Raw genomic sequence first — 14,787 nt, forward strand, 5'->3', positions numbered from 1 at the left:
TTACACACAGCTTCCTCTATCTTCTTCGAGTTATTTCTCATACCAACCCTCAGCACAAAAATTAAGAGGATCAGTAGATTAGAAACTTTTTGGGACCAAATTGAAATTTCTTCAGGAATTCTAGCGGCAATGAACTCAGTATCCTTAACCCACAGACGCCTTCTCTCCACACCTATATATTAGTTCTGTGATGTGGACAGAGGTAAAAACAACTGATGAATAGCCCATCTTTGGAACAACACATGCTGTCAAGAAAGAGTAAATGTGAAGATAGGTAGGACTCATGGCAGCTGTACATTTGAATCAAGATGCTGTTAACTGCTTCCCTACAGCACACAACACCAAAAACAAAATTACAAATAAGAACTTATTTCTGAATGGCTACATTCAATCAGGAAATGGGGCATGGAAGATAAACAACACTTGCAAGGCAGATTACACAGATGGATATTCCAGATCTCCTCCCCTGTCCTGAGCAGCTGCACTTGATCTGTATGAGCACTGCATTCACATAGTGGAACTAGGAAGCCTAGCAGTTTCTGTGAAAACAGAAGTCCCACTCCACAGTCACTGCTCTGAGTTGCTACATGGGATATGGAGAAACAAACCTGTAAACTCTGCTAGACTCAGCAACCATAAATCCATGCGCTGAAAGGCCTCTATGCTGATGGAAGAAAACAGCCCTCTATGACCTACTACTTCTCTGAAAGGGTGGTCAGGCACTGGAATGGGCTGCCCAGAGAGGTAGTGGAGTCACCGAGCCTGGTAGTGTTTAAAGAGCGTTTGGATGTTGTGTTGAGGGACATGGTTTAGCGAGAACCATTGATGAAGGGTGGATGGTTGGACTGGATGATCCTGTGGGTCTTTTCCAACCTTAGCGATTCTATGATTCTATGATTCTATGACCTCACAAGGATTTAGTTCACTACTGCCAAGAGTTATCTTATTCTACATAAAACAAGGAAGTTCCTTCAGAGGACCCTTTCTTCGTATAGAAATGCTTTTCTTATTATTGCAATACATGCTGTCATTAGAACATAGCTTGTTACCTTTAAAAATAAGGAATGCTGTTCGTGGAAGGTCGTCAAACCAGTGCTCACGATTTCGTTTTGCCTGGAAGCACAAGAGCCACAATCAAAATAAATCAATGCTATATCCACCTGGAAAACACACAGTGATGGAGACCCACCTTATGCCTATCATCTGCTTTTAAATTGTCTTTGTTTCTCACCCACCTTCTCTTTAGTCACTGGCCTCCTTTGCTCTCCTTTCCCCATACAATTCCCCTATTCTCCACCCAATACATACTTACCTTCCATTTTAAGCCAACAACTTCATAGAAATTGTAAAAATCCTTTAGACTGCAAAATAGAAATAAACATCTGATCAGAGCCTGGGAGTTAATTAAATCCTTAATCATTCTTGTCAGGCATCATCAGTAGAAAGTCTCTGGAAACTGTAAACTCCTTATTAGAACTGCAGCCACAGCTGATAACTCAACACTGACCTCTTCCTGGTCTGGCCAGAGGTTACCGGCTGACAGTACTCAGAATGGCATGCAATGCTACCTTCTTCTGTAAGACCTAAAGCCCACAGAGGAAACTGACAGCTAAACTCTGGAACTCTACCACTGAGGAAAGACATCAGGCTTAGACTGCAAGCTCCAGGGGACAGAGATTGCACTATTCTCCATAAAGAAATCTTGGACTGTCTTAACTACTTGTATAACCCTTTTCTAGCACTTTTGAAAATGTTCTTTTCAATGTAATAGAAAGTGAAAAGGGACACAAAAACAAAGAAACTACAACATAAGCGCTTATTTAGGTGCTCAGTGTCAGACCTGTAACAGCTTTTAGATGCTGGAAAGCTAGGATGCTGAAATTCTCAGACTCTTAGTGCTATCATTAGGTGTCTACATCTAAGACATCTACATCTACATTCAGCCTTTCTCCTTATGACATTCTCAACACTTCTTCATGGCACATTAAGGCACAAAGCTCTGGGTGCTACAGTAAGACCATCCTACCTGAGTAAAGGAGTATTGCTTTGATTCAGTGCTTTAAAAGTGAGATACCGCTCCCGGGTGCACATCCGAGGCTTGTAAAACCGCAACAGCCCTTCAAAATGCCTGAAGGAAATTCCAGATGGCCTCTAGGAAAAAAAAAAAAAGGAATGTCATGGGTAGAGACATCAGACAGAAACACATACAGACTAGCATATTCAATTATCACTCTGGATTTGTTTTAAGCAGGGTTTCTATATTACCGCAAGATGCTTTGATAACTGACCCCCAAAGTACCAGAAGCTATTTATTTTAACCTGCTGAGTTTATCCCAGAACACAGAAAGCTCTCCTGGCAGTTGGTTCCTCCAACTCATGCAGAGCTGTTCTCTGTTGCCCCCATCCTTTAAGAGCTGTTCAATCAGACATCCCAAGCAGAGTTCAACCACTCTTCTTGCAAAATCAGATGTCCTAATAGGTCCCTATTACTGACACCTCTTTTAGCTCTTCCTCAGAAATCCTTAATACAACCAGTGTGCCCTAAATATGAATCAATTTACTGGAGGAAAGATAGTTATTCTTGAGCCTTACTTCTTTTCCTGCTCCATAAGTTAAACAAGAAACAAACTCTCTCCCACAGTGCTCTGTCCCCCTAAAGAATTGTTTGTAGTGAATTAGTTCTGTCTCCACACCATTTATTCAAGCAGTAGTTAGCAGCTGGGCTGTACCTTCACATGTATAACACATCCCTCCTCTAAGCTCTGGTGTTCAACAGACAAGTCCTCAAGTCACCCACACGGAAACGGGAAGAAATCAGTGACCACATGCAATCCAGGACAAGCTTCTCTCATTTTACCGAGGTACTTCCATGGCCTTGCATGGGGACTGACATTCAAATTACTTTTCTCCGGAGGCTGACTTCCCCACCTGCCACACCACAAGCTGTTCTCAGCCTCCCTGCAGCATGCTGTACCTGTTTGGTGATGAGCAAGCGGTAGGCATGCTGTATGGCTGTACGCTTGTGCAGCAGCAAAGACTTAAACTTCCTCTTCTCAATGTCATTGAAAGTGTCAAACACAACAGCAAGAAGCTGCAGAGAGAAGAGAGGTTTGATCATTATTCTTTGCATCAGTTTGAGTCAGTGCTTCTCAAACAGGCAGGAACATTCAGTCTAGAGAGGCATTGCCTGCAAGAGGAATCTTACAAAGTGCTACGTTGGCTGAAGCAGAATGGAGTTAGCGAGGTCTCACTGATCATAAGGGCAAAGAGCACATCACATATGTATTGACCCTTCTTTTTTTTTCCTTTTTTTTTTTTTTTTTTTTTTTTTGAAGAGGGCCTGGTCTCTTAATTATTCACTATTGTTTTCCATAGCTAAGACTAAATCTCATGTATTCTAACAGAAAGCAATATGAAAAGGTTTGCTAAAACGCCCTTATGCCTTCCTGGAAAGTGGGGTTTGAGGGCTGCTGTCTGGACTCATTTCTTACACAGGAGCTTTGGCATACATGTCAAAACTAACCCTCCATCTCATATGGCAGTGGTGAAATACAAGCCTCTTCCAGGCATCAAAATCATCTCCCTTGGGTTGCAGAATTCCTCAACGACTTTGAAAAGCCCTTTTTCACTGTCCACATCCTCACCTGAGCTGGTTTCGGCCCTGCCCTGGGTGATGCAAGAAGCAGAGAAAGTATAGCAGCCACTTTCACACTGCATGTCAGCACTCCTCAAATCCTGCCATCCTTAGCAATTCCACCCCCTTCAAGCTGATTTACAAGGGATTTCAGGAAAGTCCAAATAATAAAATGCCATTTTATGATGAATAATTAAGACAGGAAAGGACAATACATGTTGTACAACTGAGTACGTCTCTCTAAGCATGATATTAATGTGAGAAAAGTTGAAAGATACTTAATATCATTCTGTTTTCTGTGATTTAGTTCATTTCCTCATGGTCAAATATTAGAAGGCTTCTATCTGTAGATAAATTGCCATTTTTGGAATTATTCTACCAAAGGGTCTCAGATTATTATACAGCGCTCTTGGGAACAGGAAAGACTCTGTTGGGCAGTGAACTCCAAACTTGGGCAGAGAGAAGTCAAATGCTTTAACTGGGTACTCACCAAGTTCATAATGAAGTACAATTCGATGGAGAGATACACTATGAAGAAGACACACGACCAAGGGTTCCGAGCATAAGACGGCATCATCACATCAGGGAAACTGTATCCAAAAGACAAGTTGAAAGCACTCAAATGCTACACTTCCCACTACATAGGTAACAAGTGGTGTGTGCACCCACATTCATGGACCCGCACTATTTTGCAAACCACAGCTGCTTACGGCACTAGTGATAAACAGCAAGAACATGGAGGCACAGTAAAAAGAAAAGGAAAAAGCAGACTTCCTGTACATCCTGAAAAAAGCAAAGAAAGTGGATTTGTAGCATGGCTAAGGGTTGTAACGTGTAGCAATAACAACAATATAGTCCTGCTATAAGGAGAACTACAGAAAGACAACCTAAGATTTATTGTCTTTTGCTAATTTTGTAATCCTCAGAGCTCTACCTAACAGCAGGTCAATATTTACTCACTGTTATCCCCTTTTTACTAGATAGGGGAAGTGAAGCAGAGGAATAAGAAGGTGCTTCACAACAATAAACTGTTATCTAACAAAGGAGTACAAATAGAAACTTTCCCTCCTTGGACCCAGGCCTAATCTTGCCCTTGTTGCCCTCACAATGATGAACTGGCCTGAGTGGCCTAGAGATAACTCTGCATTTGAGGTTACAGCATCCTTAAACAAAATACCAGTCATTCCCATGCAGGCTAACCCAGGAAAATCTCATGCAGAGGGAAGTGGTTATATTTGCAGACAGCATTTCTCAACTCAGCAAGGATTTCTTTTGGGATAAAAGGAAAAACACGCTTTTCTAGCTCCAAACTTACTTTGAAGTAGTCAAAAGTACAAAGAGATTCACAAGGCTGTTCTCTAAGGTATTGAAGTACTGAAAGAAAAAACAATCATGACAAAATGCAAGCAGAATTTCACAGTGACATTTCATTCAAAAACAAACTAGAAAACCAACACTTCAATATAGTGTATTCAAAATATTCAATACTGTCTTCCTTTGCAGCAGGCGTTAACCCTAGGTAAAACTGCCAACTGCCTTGTCAGACACAGCCTCTGAACTTCTTTTTACTGCTAGCAACAGCTAACATCTGGTCTCCCAGGTCACCATACAGAAATAAGCCACATCTACACAGCAATACTTGATTCTTAAACTAGACAAGACAGCACTTCAGCTCCCATTCAAAGAATCAGTGACACTCACCGGATCCGAGTGGTTTGGAGAAAACAAGTAAAAACCTACAGAAACAGAAGAGAGAAGAGGAGAGAGAAGAAACATGGAGTCTGTTTAGTTTCAAGCAGAAGCAAGGGATCTCTGTTCACAAAGAACAAAGTCACACCAAGAACCAGAAAGCCATTCTCTTGCATCATGAAGCACAGAATATAATATATATTATATGTAAAATATATGTAAAAAGTTGGCCCCTCCTGCTTTATATGAGCTCCCTTCTAGTTCTGGAAAACCACAGTGAGATCTCCCTGGAGTCTTTTCTTCTCCAGGATGAAAAAGCCAAGCTCCCTCAAACTTTCTTCATAGAAGAGGTGCTCTAGACCTCTGAGGACCTTCACTACCCTCTTCTGGACCTAATCCTACAGCTCTGCATCCTTCTTGTGCTGGAGGCCCCAGGCCTGGATGCAGTACTCTAGATGGGGCCTCACATGGGCAGAGCACAAGAGGACAATCCCCTCCCTGCCCACTACCACTCCTCTGTTGATGCAGCCCAGGATACTGTGGGCCTTCCAGGCTGCCAGAGCACGCAGATGCTCATATCCAGCTTTTCCTCCATCAGAACCCCCGTGTCCTTCCCAGCAGGTCTGCTCTCAAAGAGTTCTTCTCCCAGTCTGTACACTTATCTGGAATTTTAAGCTCAAGGAGAGAAGGTTTAGACTGGATGTGAAGGGGAACTTCTTCATAGAGAGAGTGGTGAGGTGCTTGAACAGGTTGCCCAGAGAGGCTGTGGATACTCCGTCTCTGGAGGCATTCAGGACCAGGTTGGATAGGGTCCTGAGCTACCTGGTCTAGCATCAGGCCTGGAGGTTGGTGGCCCTGACTGTGGCAGGGGAGTTGGAACTTGATGATCCTTGCGTCCCTTCCAACCCACGCCATTCTACGACTCTATGATTGCCCCAACCCAAGTGCAACACCTAGAACTTGGACTTGATGAATGTCACTAAGTCCCATGAGCCTACCTGTCCCAGAATGCCCTGGATGGTATCCCTTCCTTTGACTGTGTCAACTTTACCACTCAGCTTGGTGTCATCAGCAAACTTGCTGAGGGTGCACTCAATCCTGCCATCTATGTCATTGATAAAGATGTTGAAGAGCATCAGTCCCAAGACAAGGGGGATACCACTCATGACCAGCCTCCATCTGGACATAGAACCATTGACCACAACCCTCTGGCTGTGACCATCCAACCAATTCTGTGCCTTGGCTTTCCTGATCCCACCCCTGAATATCCAGGCAGCAAAGAATCGCAGAATGGCTTAGTTTGGAGGAAACCTTCGAGATCATCTAGTTCCAATCTCCCTACTGTTGGCAGGACAACCACTATACCAGGCTATACAGGATCCCATCCAGCCTCCTTTGAATGCCACCAGGGATGGAGCATCCACAACTAGGCAACCTGTATTCTACCCAGGCCACCCATCTCTGCTTCCACTGCCTGTACTTTTCCTTCTTTTCCTTCTGTTTGACCAGCAGACTCTTGCTTAGCCATGCTGGTTTCCTGCCTCTCCTCCTTGATTTCTTATGCAGGGGGATGGAGAGCTCTTGTGGTCTCAGAAAGGTGTCCATAAAGAACTGCCATTTCTGTTCCACTCCTACGTTCCTGAGGACACTTTCCCAGGTGATCTCAACCTACAATTTCTTCAAAGACCTGCAAGTTTGCTCTCCTGAAGTTCAGGGTCTTGACTCTACTCTTTGCCAGGCCCATGCTCCTCAAATGCCTGGAAAGTCTTCTCCATACTTACTGATACATATTAACAAGTGACATTTCACTGATCTTTTAGAAAAACAAGCATTTTGAAGATAGGACTGTAACAGGTATGCTACAGACATGCCTTCATGGAAGTTTAGACTAAACTTACTGAAGTTGATAGAACATCAAAAACACATACTTCCATAAATACAACTCACCCAGGATGGCAAAGATCACCATGAAGAAAAGCAGAAGGAGAAGAATGTCAATAAATGGTGGAAGGGACTGGAAGATCTGGCGCAGGTTTCTGAAAATGGAGAAAACATTAATAAACTAAAACTTGCATATTTTATCCTCTATGTGATAAGTGGACAAAAAAACCAACAAAACAGTACACTTGAGCATGACCTTCCTCCCACCCCTCCTCCAAGGATTAAAAATAGAGAGCGAGGTAAACTGACTCCAAGCTACTTATCTTCCTCTTTGCAGTCAGCTCAGGTACTGCAAGTGATGAGTATCACTGTCAACTTTCTTTCTCCAGACTCAAGACATTACCTCTGTAATGCACTGAGCAGTTTAAAAGGCAAATGGAGGAGCCAGAGGCAACGCATCCCCATTCACATGTTGTGCTCTATGAGGTAGCCTATGCTGATGAGGACAGCACACATAAGCTTGTGTTCTGCAACTACAGCCAAAGTTACTACCAATGAAATTTCCCTATAAAGGCAAGGCAACAGGGACATTTCAATCTCAATTACAGAAGATTGCTGAGAACTGAAATGCTCATGAAAGATACTTCTTTTCCCCAAGCTGCCTGCAGGACCAGCATGCTTTTCCTCTACCCCTGTCCTAGGCATGAGAGCAGAAAACCCAGTGATCTGACCACTCACCTCCTGACTGCACCACAGTAGCGGCAGTCCACCAAGAAGATGCAGCGCAGAGCTCTCGTTATGCGGACATGTGAGGTTTGGCGCACCAACACCACAATGGCTTCTATGAACTGTACCAACAGCACACAAGTCTGCAAAAAAGGTGTTTAATGAAAGGCACAGCTGCAGTCTCCCTTGGGAAAGACAAAGCTCTCACTGATCACCCATTTCTTTAGGCACTTGCAAGGTGGGAACTGTCTCCAGGAGCTTAAAAACCTCACAAGAATCATTTGGCAGCTGAGATACATCTCTAAACTGCACTTCTACAGTAAAGGCCAACAGTTACTGTGGTTCTTTGGTTCCCAAAGATGCTGATGGAGAAACACTGACAATCAATCAGATGGCTGTCAGCAGCTTTGCTGATGATACAAAGCTGGGAGAAGTGACTGACTCACCAGAAGGCTGTGCTTGTCACTCAACAAGACCTGGACAGGCTGAGAGCTGGGGGGGAGAGGAAAATGAGGTTCAACAAGGGAAAGTGTAGGGCTCTTACACCTAGAGAGGAATAATCACATGCAACAGTACAGGCTAGGGGCTGACCTGTTGGAAGGGAGCTCTGCAGAGAATAACGTGGGTGTCCTGGTGGCCAACAGGTTGGCCATGAGCCAACAGTGTGTCCTTATGGCCAAGAAGGCCAATAGTATCCTGAGATACACTGCACAGAGCAGGGTTAGTAGGGCAAGGGAGGTTTTCCTCCCTCTCTGCTCTGCCCTGGGGAGGCCATACCTGGAGCACTGTGTTCAGTTCTGGGCTCCCAGTTTGAAGCAGACAGGGAACTGCTGGAGAGAGCCCAGTGGAGGGCCACAAAGATGATGAGGGGCCTGAGGCATCTCCCTTATTGAGGAAAGGCTGAGAGACCCGGGGCTGTTCAGTCTGGAGAAGGCTAAGAGGGGATCTTATAAATAACTATAAATATCTAAAGGGATAGTGTCAAGAGGATGGGGCCAGGCCCTTTTTGGTGGTGTCCTGCAACAGGACAAGGGGTAATGGGTACAAACAAATGGGTACGCAGGGAGTTTCATCATTATGACCTAGACAGGCTGAGAAGTGACCCCAGGAGAACCTTGTGAGGTTCAACAAAGCCAAGTGTGAGATATGCACGCGGGTTGAGGTAATCCCCCCTACCAATACAAGCTGGGGGATGAAAGGACTGAGCATAGCCTTGCCGGAAAGGACCAGGGGGTACTGGCGGATGGCAGCTGGACATGAGCCAGCACTGTGCCCTCACAGCCCAGAAAGCTGACTGTATGCTGGGCTGCAGTGTGGCCAGCAGGGTTAGGGAGGAGATCTGCCCCTCTGTTGTGTGCTGTGACACCTCACCTGGAGTACTGCATCCAGATGGGGAGTGCTCACTGCAGGAGAGTCATGGACCTGTTGGAGCAAGGCCAGAGAGGGGGCACTAAAATGATCCGAGGGATGGAACATATCTCTCCCACGAGGACCGGCTGAGAGAGCTCGGGTTGTGAGAACCTCAAGCCGAGAGAAGAGAATGCTCCGGGAAGATCAGAGAAAGGCCTTCGGTACCTAAAGGGGAGCTACAGGAAAGAAGGGTCTGGGGTGAAGAAAAGACTCTTTAGGAGGGCCTGGGGTGACAGAACAAGGGGAAACAGTTTCAAAGTAAATGACGGTAGATTTAGATTGGATATAAGGAAAAGTCTTTTACAGCGAGGGTGGTGAGGCACTGGCACAGGCTGCCCAAAGATGCGGTGGAAGCCCCATCCCTGGAGACATTCAAGGCCAGGCTGGGCCAGGCTCGGAGCAACCTGATCAAGATCTAGATATCCATGTTCATTGCAGGGGTGTTGGACTAGATGACCTTTAAAAGTCCCTTCCAACTCTTAAGGATTCTATGATTCCATCTGAATATGAGAAAAAAGTTGACTTTGAGGATGACAGAGCAGTGGAACAAGCTACCCAAAGAGTTTGTGGAGTCTCCTTCTCTGGAGATATTCAAAACCTACCTGGACACTTTCCTGTGCAACCTGATGCAGGGAATCTGCTTTAGAAGGAATTGGACTAGATAATCTCCAGAAGTCCCTTCCAACCCTTATGATCCTATAGTTCTGTGAACTTACCTTCACCATAGTCCTCTTGTGTCTAATGAACGTGTGGAAGCCCAGCCATCTCATCTTCATTGAGAGCTCAAAGACTACCACCATTAATGCAAACAGCTCCAGGGTTGCATGGACCTGTTAAAGTACAGCAAAGCTTAAACCAGTGCTTCTGATTACAAACACAAACGCAGAGGCCATGCTTCTGCCCCTTCTTTCTCCAAGAAGCATATGAGTTTGGCAGCTTGGGACTGCAAATTTTTAGCTGAAGTGCACAAAATAGAGCTGCAGAGATAATTTATGCAGAGAAGAGTTTTCTCTTGGAATAGGTTGTAAATAACCACGGACAGTGTCCTGATCAAGCTCAGGAAAAACACGGGAGCTTCTGGTGGCAGAGAAAGACCCCTTCTCTGTTGAGACAAGTAAAATGTACTACAAAGACAGAAACTTCTTACAACTTCCACTTTAGTCATAGCTCAAAACTCAAATGCAGTTATGAAGCTCTGACTCATTGTGAGGAACATTTGGATACAAAGGCTGTCAAACTCTTTTACATCTTCATACACTCAGGGTGCCACTAGCAGCTCCAAAAGCAGATGTAGATTCTCTCTCCAGGAACAACAGCTCCAAGTACTGTGCCTGACAGAGGCACCTTATGAAGCAGTTGTGGACCAATACTGCACACCATGGCTTGTCCATTCCTTTCTGAAAACTGTATTTTTTGAGGGTTAGACGTAAAACTTCAAGTTAAACGCACATGCGTTAAAAAGAGTTCTCGCAACTGTGGGAGGAGAGAATGCGAGAAGGTTTAGCAACTTGTCCCAGGCTGAGAACCAGTGTGTTCTAGGAACCTCCTATATTCTAGCTTGCACCTGTTGCCCCTTGTCCTATCATTGGATGTCGCTGAGAAGAGCCTGTCTCCACCCTCCTGACACTCACCCTTTACATACTTGCAACATCAATGAGGTCACCCCTCAGTCTTCTCTTCTCCACACTAAATAGAGCCAGCTCCCTCAGCCTTTCCTCGTCAGGGAGATGCTCCACTCCCTATTGTCTCTGTGGATCTGTGCTGCACTTTTTCAAGCAGTTCCCTGTCCTCCTTGAACTGAGAGGCCCAGAACTGCAAACAATATTCCAGATGCAGTCTTACCAGGGCAGAGTAGAGGGGGAGGAGAACCTCTCGTGACCTATTAACCACAGCCCCTCTAATACACCCCAGGACAACACTGGCCCTCTTGGCCATAAGAAGGGCACAGTGCTGGCTCACGATCATCCTGCTGTCCCCCAGGACTCCCAGGCCCCTTTCCCCAGTCCCTAACCTATACTGGTACCTGGGGTTGCTCTTGTCCAGATGCAAGACTCCACACTTGCCCCTGTTACGTTTCATTAAGCCACCCTATCAAAGCACACACACAGTCACTCAGTCCTGAGCTTTCTCAAGAAAAACAAAAAACAAAACCAAAAACAAACAAACAAACAAAACAACCAAACATGCTTCTACACAGCTACAAAATTTAAGATCTGCAAAAACTTGGTAACCTGAAAAGTGTCACTTTCAAAGTTGGTCTATGCACCTCAGATGAAAAAAGAAAAAGCAGGATGTTTTGTTGGCTGGCATATCTGCTGTCAACCATTTTACAGAACAAGCCAGATGGTTCTCTTGCTACTGCTACTTTCTTCCTCTCCTTTTAAACTTTTTTTACTCTTATCCATCCCTGCAAAACAAGCAGAATTCTACATTATGCCCCCAAAGTACTTACAAAGATGCCAAGACGGAGCATAGGAACAGCTGGTGCCTCACAGAGAGACAGCAACAGGAGAAGCAGTGCTGCACTCAGCTCCATTAGGTAGAAAAGGTGATTGTGTGCAAAGAGGTAGGCAGCAAGTGCTTTGGCATTTTTGGGGTGAGTGAAGAATTTATCATTATTTTCTCCTTCCTAAGGCAGTAGGGATAAAAAAGAAGAGAGCAGCATTAATGACTCAGTACTATACCAGATCTTTCCACCTAACTTTACATAATTCCCAGAGTATTCCCACTTTATAGCCTGACATTCCTCTGCTTACTAAAGAATACTAAAGATGCATGGTGCATCCCCCTCCATTCATAAGCACATTTCAGCAATGAAACTCATTAATATACACAAATCTCCGTTTTGGAAACTCTTGAGTCTTCAAAAACAAGAGCAGCCCTGGAAGGCTTTACAAAGGCAGGCAAACTTCAGTCTATATCCCAACACAAACACTGCATGCCATTTACTTGCAACCACTTCCACATGTCTGCAGCCTTTTTTGATTAAACTTCTCCAGGACAGAACAGAAAAACACACAGATAAGCTCTAGAGCACATGGCTGACAGTTGCTCTGCTCCTTATCTTGGCCTTGTAGGATGCCTGTGTGAAAACATGCTTCAGAACAGGCAATAAAAGAATTTGAGAAGAGAGACAACTACACAAAAAACTAACATATATCTATGCTGATTCGCCACTCCCTCTTAACAAGAGATGTTAATATTAAGGGGTCAAATATTCCATCTGAACAAATTGCCTACAGCTGATTTTAAATAACTGCATCCTCACTATTTTCACATCTACAAAAAAACTTAGTTTGCTGAGAATTTAGAGCAGCTTTTTTTCATGTAGAACCATGCAGCAGCTTTTTTCTTGAGCCAATGGTTCAAGCCAGGGGGCTTCTGTCACTTACAGGAAACTTTCTGTCTCTTGGAAACTGTCCTAAGAGATCACTTTTCCCCAGCTGAGATATCCATGTACATATATATTTAAATGTATTTCCAGGTAAGCAGTTACTGTAAGGACAGTAAACAATTACTATTGCAACAGAATAATTGTGATCACAAACGGATAACAAGATTGCAAGATTGGGAAACAGGACCTCCTTTAAGAGGGGAGGCATTTGAGATTCATTCAGGAGAGAGTTTCAAATGCTTCTCATTTTGGCATCTCACAGGCAAGCTCACATTCTGAATAAGAGCAAACAAACACTCCAGGTCAGGGAGCCAGATTGTGGGCAGGACAAAAGCAGCAGCAAGCTCCATCCAATGCAAGCCCCTCACTCCAAGGGAGAGCTAGCTTAGATCAGCAGGGCATTCTTATTCATGCCTGAAAAAACACATTTGCAGAATGAAAAAAGAGTCTAAATTTTGCCTCTTGGTAGCCAAGCAATTACAAATGTAGCTGGACAGTAAAGGCCTCCTATTCAGATAAGATGCTTGCCTGCAGCTACTGGTTCACATAAACAATCTGCATACTTTTAAAGTTACCTCTACTCCATTTCAAGGACATTGTCATTATGGCCATTGGTCAACGCAGCAGCAAGACTAATCTGCATCTAAAGGGCCAAGCCTGCTGTGTACATTAACATCAGACACTGCAGCAACTCAGTGAAGCTTTGCAGAGCATCTCCAATAATCATAAGTTTAAACAAAAGCCCAGGAGAGGCTGGGGTTACCATACTATTGTCCTTGCCACTCCAGCATACAACTAAGCTGCTGAAGTGTTACCAAGGTCCTAGCATACCAGGTTACAACGCATCAGGGGAGTGATAGTCCTCAGTTCTGCAGGGGAGGAGCTAGGAGGAGCAAACATCAGACACACTGCAGCAACTTAGGCAACAAAACCAATTGGGTCCAAAGCACCTAAAGTTGCAATGTAACTCCCTTTGAAAGAGAACAAAGAGGAGCATGGAGGAAGGATGGCCAGGGAGCCAGCACCACCATTTTCAGTGGTCTCCAAATGTCTTGTCAAACCCTTTGAGATACACTCTGGTATATTCTCATTCTTTGAGCAGACTCCTTTCTAAAACATCTATTTTTTCTTTTTTTTTTTAACCTGGAGACTGAAGCCCTCTCCTTCTTATAACCAAGAACTATTGTAACTTCAGAAAACCATTTTTTGTGCTACACACCAAGCATCAGGGCTCACCTGGAGGTAGATTGCTGCCTCTTGATAGTTCATTTCCCAGTTGTGTTGGGCAGAGCTCTGCTGCGCACAGCAGTCCCCTGCAGCAAGGCTGGATGCATCATTAATAATGTCATAGCTACCTCCATCTGTAGTGGTACAAAAAGAGAAAAAGAGAAAAACTGGTTTGCAATTAAGTGAGTAGAAATTGATCTAGGAGAATACCACATAGCCAGGCAGTAGGACAAGATAAAAGCATAAAGACATGGCAGAGAATCCATGAAAACTGGCAGTTTCTACACAGAGTAATGGACTGTCCCAACAGGAACTTTTAAAAGACACACTAGGACTCAGCACTCTGACATTGGAATGCTCCTCGAAAATCATCAAGAAAGACAGAATCCTATTTAATGCAATTAGTGTGTCTCCTGGCACAGGGGAATATAGAATTGCTTGACTTGGAAGTGATGTTTAAATGCCCCTTCCTTGGCCAACACCTCTGCAGTGCACAGGGACACCCACAGCTCCATCAGGTGCTCAGAGCCCTGTCCAGCCTGACCTTGCCTGTCTGCAGGGGCAGAACATCCACCACCCCTCTGGGCAGCCTGTGCCAGTGCCTCATCACCTTCACTGTAAAAGACTTCCCTTATATCCAATCTAAATCTACTCTCTCACTTAGAAACCATTTCCATTTTCCTCATCACAACAAACACTGCTATAGAGTCTGTCCTCTTCTTTCTTAGAACCCCTTTAAATACTGAAGGCTGCTTTCAAGTCCCCCCTGGAGCCTTCTCTTGTCCAGGCTGCACAGCCCCTGCTCTCAGCCTGTCCTTGCAAGCAG

General features: G+C 44.5%; 1 protein-coding gene across 8 annotated transcripts in view; it reads right to left on the reverse strand.

Annotated features, from left to right (window-relative positions):
• The window catches only part of CATSPER4 (cation channel sperm associated 4), a 55,285-nt gene that overhangs the window by 13,765 nt on the left and 26,733 nt on the right, over positions 1–14,787 (reverse strand). For 7 of the 8 annotated variants that reach the window (XR_001469170.4, XR_003077919.3, XM_004934490.5 and 4 more), the window contains 12 exons: positions 13,971–14,095; positions 11,793–11,969; positions 10,057–10,170; positions 7,943–8,073; positions 7,271–7,359; positions 5,336–5,370; positions 4,950–5,008; positions 4,125–4,224; positions 2,975–3,091; positions 2,027–2,151; positions 1,313–1,361; positions 1,050–1,113 (listed from right to left, as the gene is read on the reverse strand). Coding sequence is in view for 6 of the 8 variants with exons in the window: in XM_004934490.5 (XP_004934547.1) it covers positions 1,050–1,113; positions 1,313–1,361; positions 2,027–2,151; positions 2,975–3,091; positions 4,125–4,224; positions 4,950–5,008; positions 5,336–5,370; positions 7,271–7,359; positions 7,943–8,073; positions 10,057–10,170; positions 11,793–11,969; positions 13,971–14,095 (1,185 nt within the window). In the remaining 2 variants the exon portion in view is untranslated. The remainder of the gene's footprint in view (positions 1–1,049; positions 1,114–1,312; positions 1,362–2,026; positions 2,152–2,974; positions 3,092–4,124; positions 4,225–4,949; positions 5,009–5,335; positions 5,371–7,270; positions 7,360–7,942; positions 8,074–10,056; positions 10,171–11,792; positions 11,970–13,970; positions 14,096–14,787) is intronic. The other variant, XM_025155738.3, reaches the window with a different exon arrangement.

Source organism: Gallus gallus, chromosome 15 (genome assembly GCF_016699485.2).
Source record: "Gallus gallus isolate bGalGal1 chromosome 15, bGalGal1.mat.broiler.GRCg7b, whole genome shotgun sequence".
NCBI classification, from domain to species: domain Eukaryota; kingdom Metazoa; phylum Chordata; class Aves; order Galliformes; family Phasianidae; genus Gallus; species Gallus gallus.